The sequence below is a fragment of the Balaenoptera ricei genome, chromosome 2, assembly GCF_028023285.1.
Source record: "Balaenoptera ricei isolate mBalRic1 chromosome 2, mBalRic1.hap2, whole genome shotgun sequence".
Classification (NCBI taxonomy): Eukaryota; Metazoa; Chordata; class Mammalia; order Artiodactyla; family Balaenopteridae; genus Balaenoptera; species Balaenoptera ricei.
Genome location: NC_082640.1, coordinates 38,811,737 through 38,828,787, shown reverse-complemented (window position 1 = coordinate 38,828,787; position 17,051 = coordinate 38,811,737). Strand labels below are relative to the sequence as shown.

Sequence of the window (17,051 nt, the reverse complement as noted above, 5' to 3'; positions counted from 1 at the left end):
GAAGTTAATAAAGTGGAGAACAGTAGATCAAATTAATACATAAAAATCCTGGTTCTTTGAAAAAATAGACAAAACTATTAACTAATCAAGAAAACAATGGAGTAAGCACAGATATACTAAATAAGAAATGACAAGGGGGAAATAACTATTCATATAGAGAAAAATCTCAAAAAATACTAAGAGACTACTCTGTATATATCTACTATAAATAAATTTGAAAATGTAGATGCAATGGATAATTTCTTAGGAATATACAGTTTAATTAAATTGACCCAATTTGAGATGGAAAGCTTAACCAGATCAATTTCTATAAAAGAAAAAAAGAGTCATCAAGCAATTACTTGACACAAAAATACCAGGCCCAGAAGTTTCATAGGAAACGTCTACCAAATCTTTAGAGATCAGAGGTAAGAGATAGTCCCGATGCCACATAAATTGTTTTAGAGCATATGTGATACATAAGGAAAAATGTGCATATATAAGGAAAACTTCCAAATGCTTTTTATAAAGTATAACATTGATACCCCAAACCTGATAAAGACAGCTTGAAGGGGCTTCCGTTGGTCAAATTTGACCATTGAAATAATCAAGTTCAGTTATGAATTATAAACCACTGAAAAATATAGAAATTTGTGAGTCCATATTGATAATAAATGATGAGAAGGGCTCTTGCTTACCACAGAGTTAGAAAATCATCATTTGGCAACCATCATGATAAAGATTGGATCAGGCAGGAAGCATCAGTGGATGCTAAATCCAGGAAGAATTTTTTTTTTTTTTTTTTTTTTTTTTTTTTTACCTCCCAGTCTACACTTTGATACTTAGATGGATCTACTCTCTTACACTATTTCTAACGTGGAGTGTTTAGGGAAGAGGAGGTGAAATGTTTTAAGGCTATTATGAGTTTTAACTGATTGTATTCAAAATGTTCCTGCTGCATTTTTTTCTTCTGTTTTCTTTTTTTTTTTTTTTTGGCTCTGATGTCCTGCTAGCCATCTTTTTTTTTTTTTTTTTTTTTTTTTTTTAATTTATTTTATTTATGGCTGTGTTGGGTCTTCGTTTCTGTGCGAGGGCTTTCTCCAGTTGTGGCAAGCGGGTGCCACTCTTCATCGCGGTGCGCGGGCCTCTCGCTATCGCGGCCTCTCTTGTTGCGGAGCACAGGCTCCAGACGCGCAGGCTCAGCAATTGTGGCTCACGGGCCCAGCCGCTCCGCGGCATGTGGGATCTTCCCAGACCAGGGCTCGAACCCGTGTCCCCTGCATTGGCAGGCGGACCCCCAACCACTGCGCCACCAGGGAAGCCCCAGGAAGAATTTTTTAACTCTTTATTTTGAACTGATTTTAGACTTACAGAAAAGTTGTAAAAATAATAGAGTTTCCATCTATCCCTCTCCCAAATGTTAGTATCTTACATAATAACTTTAGTAAAAATTTAAGAACCAGGAAATTAACATTGGTACAATGCCATTAGTGAAACTAAAGACCCTATTTGAACTCTACCTGGTAGTTTTTTCACTGATGTCCTTTTTTTATGTTCCAGAATCCCACTCAGGATCCTACACTGCACTTAATTGTCATTTTTCCCTGATTTTCTGCAATCTGCAACCATTCCTTAGTCTTTCTTTGTCTCTTATGATCTTGATAACCCTGAAGAGTACTGGTCCGTTACTTGGCTGAATGTCTGGTGTGTCTCATGATTGGACTCAGGACATGCATCCTTAGCAGAAGGACCACAGAAATGGTGCCATGCCCTTTTCACTGTGTGTCATATCATTGAGCTCATGATGTGAGTGTCATTCCTGGTGATACTGACTTTGAGAACCTGATACCAGAGGTTGCTGCTGGGTTTTTTCATTATATGAGGGGAAAATTAGATGAGGAGCAAGATGCCTGCATGGTCTTAAAGTTTCTTCCTACGAGCTGCATACTGGTTGCAAAGGGAGGGGAAAGAAGTAATTACAGAGTGGGAAAATCAGGCAGCGTATTTGGGTGATCAGACTCATATTACCAGTGAGGGACAGATGGATATCACATGCCTCCATGTGTGATACTCCAAGAAGGGCACAGTATCACCTGTGTTCTGGCCAAGAATGCCTAAACTCAATCTAATCATGAGGAAACATCAGCACAAAATGAGGAATGTTCTGTTTTTTTAAAAATCTGTATTTGGACTGTGCCATTAACTTGGTAGTTCCAGTCTATCAATTAAAAGAAAAAATTTTAAGCCTTCCAAAATAACAAGGATACTTAATCTTACTTGGTTTACTTCTGCATTTTAAAATGCAGTATAAAGCATAACTGAATAAGGTCAAAAAAGTAAGACCAAAGATCATGTAAGTAGGGGGAGTAGAGGACAGAGGGAGTGGAAGAGAACTAAATTTTGTTGAGTACCTTTTGTGTGCTAGGCCCTGTGCAAGGTCCTCTACCTGTCATCTAATTTAATCCTCATAACAGTCCTTTGAGGTAGGGAATAGACACCCATAACAGAGATTAAGTAACTTGAGGTTATAAAGCTAATAAATGGTAAAGCGAGGATTCATACCCAGCTCCTCTGATTCTGGGTCCCATTTTTTTCTCCTATGCCACATTGCCTTCTGTTGAAACTGAATTTTTTTGAGAAGAGTCAGGGTTTCTCAGTCTTAGCACTGTATTTTGGACTGGATAATTCTTTGTTGAGGGATGTCGTCCTGTGCATTGTAGGATGTTTAACAGCATCCCTGGCCTGTACCCATTAGGTGACAGCACCCTTCCAGTTATGACAACTAAAAATGTCTCCAGACATTGCCCTATGTACCCTGCCGGGGGTGGGGTGCAGATCACCCCTGGTTGAGAACCACTGCTCTAATGGTTATGTCAAAGGCTGTTGGAGGTTCCAGGCAGAGCAATCAGGTACTTCCTTATTATGTATTTAAGAAGGTAGAGATGGACTCCAGTTGGAAAGACCAGGCACGTGTAGAAGAGATCGAATTCACTGTTTTATTAGCTTTGGCCTCTGTGACAGTACTTTGGATATTACAACCTCACCTTCTCCGTTGTTTTTGCTGGCTGCTGCTTTTTTAATCGCTGAATGTTGGTGTCTCTTTTCTCTTTACATTTTCTCCCTGGATGATCTTACATGTTCTCACTGAGCTCCACTTTGGCATATTCAGTTATCGATTTGACATCTCCACTTGGATATCTTAAGAGTAACAGTTCTGAGCACCACATCAGATCTGCTGAATCAAAAACTACAGGTGGAGTTCTCTGTTTTAACATTCTGTTTTAACAAGCCCTCTGGATGATTTAGATGCTTGCTCAATCCGAAATTTTCACCATGTCAGTAAATGGTGCCAGCATCTACCCAGTTAGTTGCTTAAGCCAGAAATTTGAGTCCTCCTTGATTTCTTCTTTTCCTTCATCACCACACCCATTTCATGTCTAAAGCATGAGGAAGTCTGTCTTAGTCCATTCAGGCTGCTATAACAAAATACAGTAGACTGGGTGACTTATAACAACAAACATTTATTTCTCATAGTTCTGGAGACTGGAAGTCCTAGATGACGGTGCCAGTGTGATCGAGTGTGGGCCCTCTTCTGGGTTGCAGACTTCACATTATACCCTCATATGGTAGAAGCAGCCTGGGGGCTCTGTGGGATCTCTTATAAGAGTACTAATCCCATTCAGGGGAGTTCCACCCTCATACCTAATTACCTCCCAAAGGCCCCACCTCCAAATACCATAACACTGGGTATTAGGATTCTAACACGTGAATTTTGGGGGGACATAAACATTCAGACCATAGCGAAGTCCTACTGATCAAGCTCTCAAATATATCTTCAGTCTACGGATCTTCCCCAAATTTTGATGGGGTTACATCCCAATAAACCCATTTTAAGTTGAAAATATTCTAAGTTGGAAATGCATTTAATATACCTAACCTACCAAACATCCTAGCTTAGCCTAGCCTTACCGTAAACGTGCCAAGAATGCTTACATTAGCCTACAGTTGGGCAAAATCATCTAACACAAAGCCCATTTTATAATAAAGTGTTTAATATCTCATGTAATTTATTGAATACTGTACTGAAAGTGAAAAACAGAATGGTTGCGTGGGTACAGAATGGTGTATCGGTTGTTTATCCTTGTGATCCCGCAGCTGATTGCTAGCCCAGGAAAAGATAAAAATTCGAAATACAGTATCTACTGAATGCCTATCACTTTCGCCCCATCGTAAAGTTGAAAAATCATAAGTTGAACTGTTATAAGTTCGGGGCCATCTGTACTTTTCTTCATCTTACAAAGTACTACAAACTGAGTACCTTAAACAATAGACAGTTATTTTTAAAGTTCTAGGAACCAGAAGTCCAGGATCATGGTGTTGGCATTGTTGGTTCCTGCTGAGGGCTGTGATCATCTGTTTCGTGCGTCTCGCCTAGCTTCTGGTGGTTTGCTGACAATCTTTAGCATTCCTTGTCTTGTGTCACCCATGGTCTCTGCCTTCATTTTCACATGGCATTCTCGCTGTGTATGTGTCTCTGTCCAAATTTCCCCTTTTTCTAAGGACATTAGTCATACTGGATTAGGGCCTACCCATATGACCTCAGCTTAACTAATTACACCTACAATGACCCTATTTCCAAATAAGATCACATTCTGAGATGCTGGGTGTTAGAGCTTAAACATGAATTTTGGAGGGGGACACAGTTCAACTCAGGACATCTCCCCTGCTATTACCTTGCTGTAGGCCACTGTCATCTCTCATTTGATCACTGATAACAATCTCCTAACAGATGTCTCTATTTCACTCTTAAACCCTCCCACAACCTATTTTCTACAAAAGGAATAAAACTGATTTTTTTTTTTAAAAAAATATCTATCATATCACTCTCCTCTTTTCTCGTTAGTTACTTCTGTTGCACTTAGAGAAAATCTAAGCTTCCTACCATGGCCTACAAGATTCTTATTATCTGGTTCTTGCCCATCTCTCCAAATTCATATTGTGCCACTCTTTTCTTACTACTCTTCAGCCAAATTGGTCTTTTTTTTTTTTTTTTTCAGGCCATCCACTATGCCAAACTCTTTGCTCCCTCAGGGCCTTTGCACATAACAATACCTTTATCTGAAATGTTCTTCTTTCCTCCCTTTGCATAACTAGCTCTTTCTCATCCTCCAAGTCTCTATAGAAATGTCACCTACCTCAGAGAAGCTTTCTCCCTGACTACTCTAGCTAAAGTTGCTTCCCTTTCCTCAATTATTGTCTCAGTGTTTTGTTTCTTTTACAAATTTTTTTTCTGATTTTTTTTCTTGTCGTACTTTTCCCTCCTGCTCTACTGTAAACTGAGTCAGATTATCATGTTCATCCTTGTATCCCTAATGCCTAGGAAGAACATGTTCAAAGAGTATTTGCTGAATGAATGTATATCCCCAAGAACATAGCTCGATACCTAGTGCCGATTAAATACTTAATAAACGTTTGTAGAATGTATGAATAAATTTCAGTCTTGACAACCCAGCATCATGTTAAGATCTACCCTGCTATATGTAAATAAATATGTTACTTGTGATACCTGGAGTCTCTGAAGGATATGAACTTGACAGATGGGTGTTTTTCATACCGGGAGTTTAGGTCATTCAGGTAGGGAAATTGTTGCCAGGGACTTGGAGCTTTTTCTTTCTTTGCAGCTGGCTAATCTCCTTCAGAATCAGGCAGTGAAAGGAAAAGCTGCTGGAGCACTCCTGAGAGCCATCTTCAAAGGTAATAATAATGCCACTTCTATCTCTCTGGATTCATTGATATATTTGTTTACTTTGGGCGCATATTGCTACTTTTCTTACTGTTTGAAGCCCCACTGAGACTTTTCTGTTTTGGGGATTTTACAGAATCAACTAAAGCAGCAGTCTCCTGTCTTGTGGACTTAAATAATTTTGCTAAAGGGGGTTGAAGTGGCTACCTGAGATTGTATTGCTGGTTTTGGAGCCTGTAAAGGATGCACGTCATAAAATCCGCTTTGATTTATTTGTGCTTTTAAAATTGTGGAGAAGAGGACTTCCCTGGTGGTCCAGTGGTTAAGACTCCGTGCTTCCACTGCAGGGGGCACGGGTTCTATCCCTGGTCGGGGAAGTTCCACATGCCCTGCGGTGCAGCCAAAAAAAAAAATTGTGGAGAAGAGAGCAGCAATGTTTAATAGTTAATCTGTGCTTAACAGAAGAGGCTAGGGTGCTCTGAGTTTTAATGAAATGGAGTATCTTAGGTGACTTACGTAGAGATTCTTAATTCCCAGTGGGGCATATTTTTATTCCATATCTTGAACAAGGGCCAGTTCTACATTGTTGCTGGTTGTGACTCATAGTAGTTTTATAAATTGTAGTAGAATGAAATTCTACAAGCAAAAATTAAAACTCGCTTTACACTCTTAGCAGGTTATTTTAACTTGGTTTATTTTTTTTACCCCCTCGAGTAAATTGTGTCTTTTCTTGCAAGGGTTCAAAAACACATCTTCCAAAAAAAAAAAAAAAAACACATCTTCCTATGCATGAAAAAAATTTTTTTAATTGGTTCAAAATTGGAAACTTGCTAAATGACTGTTTTGTAGAAATATCAGAGAAAAGGAAATAATGAAAGATCAAAAGCAGCTGTCTATACATGCTAAGTGACAGTAATAAGAATAAGTGGAAGAAATAAGAGTAATTTCTTTCTTGGGTAGACAGACCTGGAACAGACTATCATGGCTCCCACTTCTGTAAATAACCTTATTTTTACCTTATTTAAAAACATAGATTTGGAAATCCTAGTTTAAAAGTAGCATGAATTACCAAGTATATATGGAAACTACCTCATAACCATTTTAATCCTGTTAAATCAATGGCGTAAACCAATAGTTAGCTAATGATGACATTTTAGAAAATTGAGATATAAGCCACATACTAAAAAATTCACCCTTTTAAAGTGTACATTTTTTGTTGAGATATAATTGACATCGTACAATTCACCACTTAAAATAATGCATTTCAGTGGCTTTTAGTATATTCACAGAGTTGCACACCTATCACCACAATTTTCAAGTATTTTTATTACTCCTAAAAGAAACTTTGCATCCCTTAGCTGTTGCTTCCCTAAACTTCTGATCCACGCCAGCCCTAAGAAACCACTCATCTACTTTGTCTGTAGCTTTGCCTATTCTGGATATTTCATATAAGTGGCCTCATACAATATGTGGTCCTTTGTGACTGGCTTTCACTTACCATAAGGTTACTAAGATTCATCCATGTTGTAGCCTGTATCAGTATTTCATTCCTATTTATTGGTGAATAATATTCCATTATATGAATATATCATACTTGTCCATTCATGAGTTGGTGGACAATTAGGTTGTCTACACTTTTTAACAATTATGAATACTGCTACAAGTTTTTGTGTAGACATATTTTCATTTCTCTTTAGTAAATAAGAGTAGACTTGCTGGATCATATGGTTAACTCCATGTTTGTTTGGGGACTGCCAAACTGTTTTCCAAAGCTGCTACATCATTTTACATTCCCACCAGTACTGAAATAAGGATGCCCATTTCCCACATCCTCTGTCAACACTTGTTATTGTCTTTTTCATTCTAGCCATTCTAGTGAGTGTGAAGTGGTATCTCACTGTGGGTTTGATTTTCACTTCCCTGATGGCTAATGATGTTGCGTATCTTTTCTTGTGCTTACTGGCCATTTGTATATCTTCTTTGGAGAAATGTCTATTCAAATCCTTTGACCTTTTAAAAATTGGGTTGTCTTTTTATTACTGAGTTCTAATATTTGTTTAAATATTCTGGATACGAGTCCCTTATTAGATATATGATTCACAAAATTTTTCTCTCATTCTGGTTGTCTTTGCACTTTTTTGATGGTATCCTTTGATGCACAAAATTTAAAATTTTGATGCCTACTTAATTTTTTTGTAGCTTGCGCTTTTAGTTTTATATCTAAGAAGTCATTGCTTAATCCAAAGTCACAAAGATTTATACCTGTGTTTTCTTTTCAAAGTTTTATAGCTTTAGCTTTTAAATTTAGATTTTTGCTCCATTTTGAGTTAATTTTTGTATATGGTGTGAGGTAGGAGTCCAGCTTCATCTTTCCCCATTTTCAGTAGCACCCTTATTGAAAATCAATTGCCCATAAATGTGACAGTTTGTTTTTGGACTCACAGTTGTAGTCCCTTGATCTATGTGTCTCTCCTTATGTCAGTACCACACTGTCCTGATTAGAATAGCTTTGTAGTAAGCTTTAAAACTGGGAAGTGTGAGTCCTCTAACATTTTTTTTTTTTAGGATTAGTTTGGATATTCTGGGTTCCTTGAGTTTCCATATGACAAGATTAGCTTGTCAATTTCTGCAAAAATGGAAGCTGGGGTTTTGGTAGTGATTGTGTTGAATCTGTATATGAATTTGAAAAGTATTGCTATCTTAATATGTCTTCCATTAATGAACATGGAATATCTTTCCATTTACTTAGGTCCTCTTTCATTTCTTTCAACAGTATTTTGTACTTTTCAGAGTACAAGTCTTACACTACTTTTATTAATTTATTCCTGAGTATTTTATTCTTTTTGGTGTGATTGTAAATGGGATTGTTTTCTTAATTTAATGTTCTCAGTGTTCATTGCTAGTGTATAGAAATGCAATAGACTTTTGTATATTGATCTCATATCTTGCTACCTTCCTGTACTTGTTTATTAGCTCTAGTAGTTTCTTCTTTGTGGATTCCTTATAAACAAGATTGTGTCATCTGTGAATAGATACAACTTTACTTCTGTTTCAATCTAGATGCCTTTTGTTATTTTTCTTACCTAATTACCCCAGTTGGAACCTCCAGTAGAATAGAATTGGTGAGAGTAAACATCCTTCTCTTGTTCCTGATCTCACGGAAATCTTTCAGTTTTTTATTATTGAGTGTGATGTTAGCTGTGGGTTTTTCATGGATGCCCTTTATCAGGTTAAGGAAGTTCCCTTCTATTCTTAGTTTGTTGAGTGTTTTTTATCATGAAAGGGTATTGGAATTTTCAAATGCTTTTTCTGTGTCTACTGAGGTGTGGTTTTTATCCTTTACTCTATTTCTATGGTATATTACATTGATTTTCATACACTGAACCACTCTTGTATTCTTGGATTAAATCCAATTTGGTTATAGAGTATAATCCTTTTTAAAATGTTGCTGGATTCAGTTTGCTAGTATTTTGTTGAGGATTTTTGCATCTATAGTCACAAGGGATGCTGTTCACATAGTTTTCTTAGGATGTCTTTGTCTGGTTTAGGTATGAAGATAATAGTGGCCTTGTAGAATGAGTTGGGAAATGTTTCCTCCTCTTCTTTTTTTTGGAAGAGTTTGTGAAGGGTTGCAGTTAATTCTTTAAATGTTTTGTGAATTCACCAGGGAAGCCATCTGGTTCTGGGCTTTTCTTTGTAGAAGAGTTTTGATTGCTAATTCAGTCTCTTTTTTTTGTAGGTCTGTTGTGGTTTTCTATTATCTTTTTTAGTCAGTTTTGATACTTTGTATCTTTATAACAATTTATCCATTTCATATAAGTTTTGTAATTTATTGGTATACAGTTATTCATTGTATTACCTTATTCTTTTTACTTCTGTAAGATTGGTAGTAATGCCCCTCTTTCATTCCTGATTTTAGTAATTTGATTCTTCTCCCTTTTTTTCTTGGTCAGTCTGAAGATTTTTCAATTTTGTTGATCTTTTCAAAGAATAAGCTTTGGATTTCTTGATTTTTCTCTATTCTATTCTCTGTTTCATTTATGTCTGATTTTACTTTTATATTCTTTTCACTTGCTTTGAGTTTAGTTTCCTCTTTTTATAATTTCTTATGGTGGAAGATTGGGTTATTGATTTGAGATCTTTCTTCTTTTTTAATATAGGTATTTACAACTATAGATTTTGTTCTAAGCACTACTTTAGCTGTATCTAATAACTTTTGGAATGTTGTGTTTTTGTTTTCATTCATCTCAAGGTATTTTTCTAATTTCTCTGTGCTTTCTTCTTTGACCCATTGGTATTTAAGATTATGTTAATTTCCACATATTTGTGAATTTTCCAGATTTCCTTCTGTTATTGATTTCTAGTTTCATTCCACTGTGGTCACAGAACGTAAGTGTTATGATTACAATCCTTTTAAATGTATTGAGAATTTTTTTATGGCCTAATGTGTGGTTTATCCTGGAGAATGCTCCATGTGCACTTGTGAAGAATGTGTCTTCTGTTGTTGTGTGTAGTGTTCTATATAGATGTTTGTTAGATCTGGTGTGTTCAAGTCTATTTCCTTGTTGATCTTCTAATTGTTGTTCTATTGATTATAGAAAGTGGCGGGTTGAAGTCTCCAACTATTGTTGAATTGTCTATTTCACCCTTCAGTTCTGTTAGTTTTTGCTTTGTGTATTTTGGAACTCTTTTGTTAGGTGCTTATATGTTTATAATTGTTATGCCTTGATTCTTTTATCATTATAAAATGCCCTTTTTTGTCTTTAATAGTAATTTTTGTCTTAAAGTCTACTTTTTTCTGTTATTTTTAGAGCTACTTCAGCCCTCTTTGGTTAACTGTTTTCATGTATATCTTTTCTAAACAATTTGTATCTTTGAATCTAAATTGTGTCTCTGATTCACAGCACATAATTGGATTTTTAAAAATCTGTTCTGCCAGTCTTTGCCCTTTTTTTAGTAAATCTATTTATTTTATTTTATTTATTTTTGTCTGCGTTGGGTCTTTGTTGCTGTGCGTGGGCTTTCTCTAGTTGTGGTGAGCAGGGGCTACCCTTCATTTTGCGCAGGTTTCTCATCGTGGTGGCTTCTCTTGTTGCGGAGCATGGGCCTTAGTTGCACGGGCTTCAGTAGTTGTGGCTCGCGGGCTCTAGAGCACAGGCTCAGTAGTTGTGGCACACGGGCTTAGTTGCTCTGCAGCATGTGGGATCTTCCCGGACCAGGGATTGAACCCGTGTCCCCTGCACTGGCAAGCAGATTCTTAACCACTGCTCCACCAGAGAAGCCCCAATCTTTGCCTATTGATTGGAGTATCTAATCCCTTTACATTTACCATAATTGCTAAAAAAGTAGGATTGATATCTGCCATTTTGCTGTTTTCTTTATGTCGTGTTTTTTTGTTCCTTTGTTACTACCTTATGTGTTATATGTTAAGTAGGTGTTTTCTAGTGTACCATTTTAATTCCTTTGTAATCTTTTTCACTATTTTTTTTCAGTTGCTTCCTTAGTGCTTGCCTTGGCAATTAGAACTGACATCTTAACACATTATTGACCGGAGACATATCAATACATTTTTAGAGAGTGCTACAATTAACATCACCATGAGAAGTTGTTAGAGCTTGAAATTGATCAAGGGTTCATTATACAACTTACGATTGTCATTATCATTCACATTTTGCTCCGTTTGGTTTTTGCTTCAATCTTGTGTATATTATAAATGTAAAATTTTCAAATATGACACATCATGAAATTTTGAGTGAAAAATTTTTTGGTGAATTTTATGCAGATACTTTCTCTGATTGTCCAAGTGACATATATACTAGTGTCTCAGAAGATGATAGTTCTTCAGAATATAATTCTGATTCAGACGATGTGAATAATAGACCAACAAAAAGACAAAAAACCTTAGTAATTGATTCTGATACAGAAAGTGAAAATGAAAGTCATGGTGCAGGAGAATGCTCCTTTGCTTCTACAGAAGAGTGGCTTGAAGACAACATTTTACAAAAATTAGAAGACTTTACAGGTGTGTCAGGTCTAGCTATTGAATGTAATAACCCACAAAGTGTTAGTGAAATAACAGAATTAATTTTTTGGCTGGCCAAAATAAATATCGCCGGCCACAGGCATTAGTTTCTGCAAAAATTCCCCCGGGCAATAATGAGTTAATTTATAACAATCTAGTTCAGATTAATACCAGCTTAGATTTAATAGTTATAAAACTTTGCTCTACATATAGCTTCATTCTTCCCCTTCCTCCCTTGTGCTATTATTGTCCTACAAATTACATCTTTACACATTTATTCCCACCAATGCAGATTTATAATTGTTGTTTTATGCAGGTGTCTTATAAATCAGATAGGAGAAAAAATAATTACAAAGTACATTTATACTATCTTTCATATTTTCCTATGTAGTTACCTTTACTGATGTTCTCTATTTCATGTGGATTCAGATTACTTCTGGTGTCCTTTCATTCCAGCCTGAAAGACTCCCTTTAGCATTAGGGCAGGTCTTCTGGCAGCAAATTCTCTTTTGTTTATCTGGGAATGTCTTAATTTCTCCATTTTGGAGGAATAGTTTTTCTGGCTATAGAGTTCTTGGTTGACAGTTTTGGAGGGATAGTTTTTCTGGCTATTGAGTTCTTTCAGTACTTTGACTATGTTATCCCATTTCTGCCCTTCAATGATTTTTTTAAATGAGAAATCAGCTGTTAATCATATTGAGTACTCCTTTTACCAGATGAGTTGCTTCTCTCTTGTTGCTTTCAATATTCTCTTCTTGTCTTTAACTTTTTTATTTAACTGTACAGCTCAGTGGCACTAAATGCAATAATTGCTCTATCTAGAACTTCCAGTATTATGTTGAATAGAAGTGGCAAAAGTGGGCATCCTTGTATTTTTCCTATCTTACGGAAAAGTTTTCAATCTTTACTTATTGAGTATGATGTTAAGTGTGGGTTTTTCACATATGGTTTTTTTTATGATGAGGCATCTTTGATTTTGATAGTTTGCTATGGTATATCTAAATGTGGATCTCTTGGGTTTATCCTGTTTGGAGTTCTTTGAGCTTCTTGAATGTGGGTTTTGTTTGTTTGTTTGCTTTGTTTTTTGTTTTTTTGGCTGCACTGTGCAGCTTGTGGAATATTAGTTCCCCGACCAGGGATTGAACCTGGGCCCTCGGCAGTGAAAGTGCGGAGTCCTAACCTCTGGACTGCCAGGGAATTCACTGAATGTGTAGATTAGTGTTCTCATTAAAATTGGGAAGTTTTTGGCCATTACTTCTTTCTTCTCCTTTCTCTCTTTCCTTTCCTTCTGGGACTTTCATTATGTCTATGTTGGTATTCATGTCGGGATCCCGCAGGTCTCTGAAGCTCTGATCATTTTTCTTCTTTTTCTTTCTGTCCCTGAGACTGGATAATCTCAATTGCTCTATCTTCAAGTTCTCTGATTCTTTCTTCTACCAGATCAGATCTCCTGTTGAGCCCCTCTAGTGGATTCTTCAGTTCAATTATTGTACTTTTTAATTACAGAATTTTTATTTGGTTCTTTTTTATAATTTCTATCTCTTTATTGATAGTCTCTTATTTGGTGAGACATCATTCTTATATTTTCCTTTAGTTCTTTAGACATGGTTTCCTTTTGTTCTTTGAACATATTTAAAATAGCTGATTTCAGTCTTTGTCTAGTAAATCTAATATCTGAGCGCTCTCAGGGACGGTTTCTATTGATTCCTTTTTTTTCCTGTGTATGGACCATACTCTTGTTTCCCTGTATGTTTTTTATTTTTTGTTGCTGAAAACTGGACATTTTAAATGATATTTTGTGGGAATTCTGGAAATCAGATACCACCCCCCCTCCCCCAAATCTGTTGTTGCTGTTGTGGTGTTGCTTTTGTTTTTATAGTTGTTCTTCTGAACTAATTTTGTAAAATATGTACTGTTTGTTGTGTATGGGCACTGTTCTATGTGGCCACTGAAGTCTCTGTTTGGTTAGCTTTGTGGTCAGCTAATGATTTGGCAAAGATTTCCTTTAAAATGCCTGGAACCAGTGAGTTTCCCAGCCTTTGCTGAGGGACCCTGTGCATGTCAGGTGCACACCTTCAGTTCTCAGGCAGGTAGCTAATAACTCCTCCTTAGCCCTTCTGCTTGTGCAGAGCCTCAGGATCAGCCAGAGGTGAGAGATTAGGGTTCTCTTGGGTGTTGCCTGGCCATACACACAGCCCTTTCCATGTGCACAACCCTAAGTATTTGCATGGCTTTCTAGGTTCCCAGGAATATGTCAGAATGTTTCAAAGTCCTCTGTGCACCTTTCTCCAGGCTTATATTTTAAGTTCTTTGGTCAGCTTGTTGCATGCCCAACTGTTATTGCTATCCAGGCAGCTGAAAAAGTAATCACTTGCAACTGGTTTAGACAAATGCCTCTGGTAAAAGATTGCACTGGGCGAGTTCTAAGTCAGGTCAAGTAAAGACAAGCCTTGCGAGTGAAAATTTCTAGGGAATAGCCAGACAGGTCAAATAATGACAGTAATCTGGGAATTGGGCTTTGGTGGAGCTCCAATCATATTCTGTCCCCTCCAGAGGCTGCTAGACTGATGGCTTGTACCATGAGTGTGAACTGTTGGTTTTAAAGTCTACTGGACTGGTGGGGGTAGGGGTTAGGAGGTGGAATGAGGGCATGTTGAAACACAACAGAGCTTGCTATTCTGTCTTAGATTCAGCTGTTTATCTTAAATAAATTCTCCCTGGATTGTTGCAAGTCTGGTTAATTTCCAGAATTCTGAACAAGTTGGTTTTCACTGTTTTTGTTAGTGTTCTAGTTGCTTTTATGGAGGAGAGCATTTTCCAAGGTCTTTATTACTCTACATTCCTGCTGACATCAATCAGTGATGATGTTTTGAAGTGAAGTATGTTAAAGGCACTTAATTTGGGTTTCTGGATCCCAGAAAAGCTCTAAAGTATATTAGAAGGTGTTCCTTCTTCTGCACTATAAAATTATTTTAAAAATTAATGACATGGGTGGAAGTAGAAAAGGTAATGTTTCAGTTTTCTTTCTAAATTAAGCACTTTTTCAAAGCTCCTAAATATTGCTGTTCTAAACACCATAGTAATAAGTCGTTTGATAATTCTGTTTCTATATTCAACTACAAAGCTGTTTGTTTTTCCTGTTTACCCTTCAACCTTGTAAGAATTCTTCCTTTTTTCTTTCTTTGTTTCTGTACCACCTGTTTAAAACAATAAGGTTTCCCCTGTTCTGAGGAAGCTGGAGCTCTTAGGAGACTTAAGATATACAGTTGTTGTGTCCAATTGTTGGAATCAGGGGATTTGCAGAAAGAAGTAGCATCTGAAATCATAGGATTACTAATGCTGGAGGTGAGATGGAAAACAAAAACTTTTTTGGTTTTGGGTGGATTTTGGGGGGTTTGTAATTTGTTGAGGGAGGGAAAACTTAAGTGTGCCAAACCTACCATAGCTCCTATTTATGAATAAGAACTACTGTTATAAAACAAAATAGTTGATGGATGAGCCATAAACCATTTAGATGTTTACGTTACATTTCTGGTATCATAGACATGTATCTCTTTGAAGAGTTGGCGTATTTGAAAACATCAGGGAACTGGTGGAAGATCCTGATCTGTGAAATCCTTTACAATTAGAAGTTTATACCAGAGCAGAATGATTCCCTGAATCACTTATAGGACCAGTTCTAGGTTTCAATGCCAGTTCTATTAATTCAGCAAAAGAGTATTTCTTAGAAAGAGATATCAAACATTTAGATTTCTGCTTAACATTTTTTTAATCCCATGAACTTTTAGGTTCACAATTTTCCAGGAGCATTATTGGTTGAATTAGCCAATGAGTTTGTTGATGCTATCAAAGAGGGCAACCTAACGAATGGAAAATCTTTGGAGCTATTACCCATCATTTTCACTGCCCTTGCTACCAAAAAGGAAGATCTAGCTTATGGAAAAGGTAATTTTCTTCCAATCTTAGTGGCTTTTACTCTCTTCACTGAATTAAATATATTCCTCAGTGTATTTTGCATTTCTAGGTGAACTAAGTGGGGAAGAATGTAAGAAGAAGCAGTTGATTAACACCCTCTGTTCTGGCAGGTGAGTCTTTCTTATTAATATGTAGAACTTTCTCAGGACTACAAGTGACCAAAAAAAGAATTATCATTTATTTTAGGAATTTATACCACTCAAGTTTTTAGTCCATTTTGGTTTATGGTCTACCACTATAAAACCATTTAGTCTGTGATGAATTTTTGAGATAGATTATTTACTGTATTCTCTGTTCTAAGACTATACATACAGTTTCTACTTACTTGATCCTCCATCTTAACACAGCAGTTTATCCCTATAGCAGTATTTGGAGTCCCAAGGTCCTTAAGGCTGGAAAGTCACCCTACCACTATCTTTTATATTTTTTTGAGGGAGTGAGATGTATAAGTGATGTTTGTATCTTTAAACCAGAAATATGAGAATCTACCCTAAGGAGAAATTGCAACATAGAAAATCTTCATACATGAACATTTCAACACAGAAATTTGTGACCAACTTAAGCATACAATAATAGAGATATGTAAGTTATGGTATGTAAGCTATGTATCAGTAAGTTAAGGTAGAGCCACTCCATGTAACTTATACCCATTAAAAATGAAGTATATAAAGACATACATCAAAGATGAAAAATTCTTACTATATATATATCTCTGTGTGTGCATATTTATAGTAAGAAATCCTTAATATATATATATATATATTTTTTTTAATTAATTATTTTTGACTACATTGGGTCTTTGTTGCTGTGCGTGGGCTTTCTCTAGTTGCGGTGAGCAGGGGCTACTCTTTGTTGCGGTGTGCGGGCTTCTCATTGCGGTGGCTTCTCTTGTTGCGGAGCAAGGGCTCTAGGCATGCAGGCTTCAGTAGTTGTGACTCGCGGGCTCTAGAGCACAGGCTCAGGAGTTGTGGCGCACGGGCTTAGTTGCTCTGCAGCATGTGGAATTTCCCGGACCAGGGCTCGAACCCGTGTCCTCTGCATTGGCGGGCGGATTCCTAAGCTCTGTGCCACCAGGGAAGTCCCTTACAGAAATAATTTTAGGCGTGAATCAGCACATGTATATTTATCCATTTATTTGTTTTTAATTACACAAAAGAGTTTATTCATTACATTGTAATATACCTTTCATTTTTCATTTAACACATCTGTTCATGTCAGCATATACCACTTTACATCATTCTTTTTAATAGTTCCATAGTATTCTGTTATAATATTTGGCTAGTGTCCAATTGTTAGATTATTTGTTTTTTGCCGATAAATAATATTTGGCTA

General features: G+C 36.6%; 1 protein-coding gene across 5 annotated transcripts in view; it reads left to right on the top strand.

The window, feature by feature from the left end:
- FANCI (FA complementation group I) overlaps positions 1–17,051 on the top strand; it is an 85,364-nt gene that overhangs the window by 5,272 nt on the left and 63,041 nt on the right. For all 5 annotated transcript variants that reach the window (XM_059912497.1, XM_059912495.1, XM_059912496.1 and 2 more), the window contains 4 exons: positions 5,661–5,733; positions 14,959–15,089; positions 15,533–15,689; positions 15,769–15,829. In XM_059912497.1, coding sequence (XP_059768480.1) covers positions 5,661–5,733; positions 14,959–15,089; positions 15,533–15,689; positions 15,769–15,829 — 422 coding nt within the window. The remainder of the gene's footprint in view (positions 1–5,660; positions 5,734–14,958; positions 15,090–15,532; positions 15,690–15,768; positions 15,830–17,051) is intronic.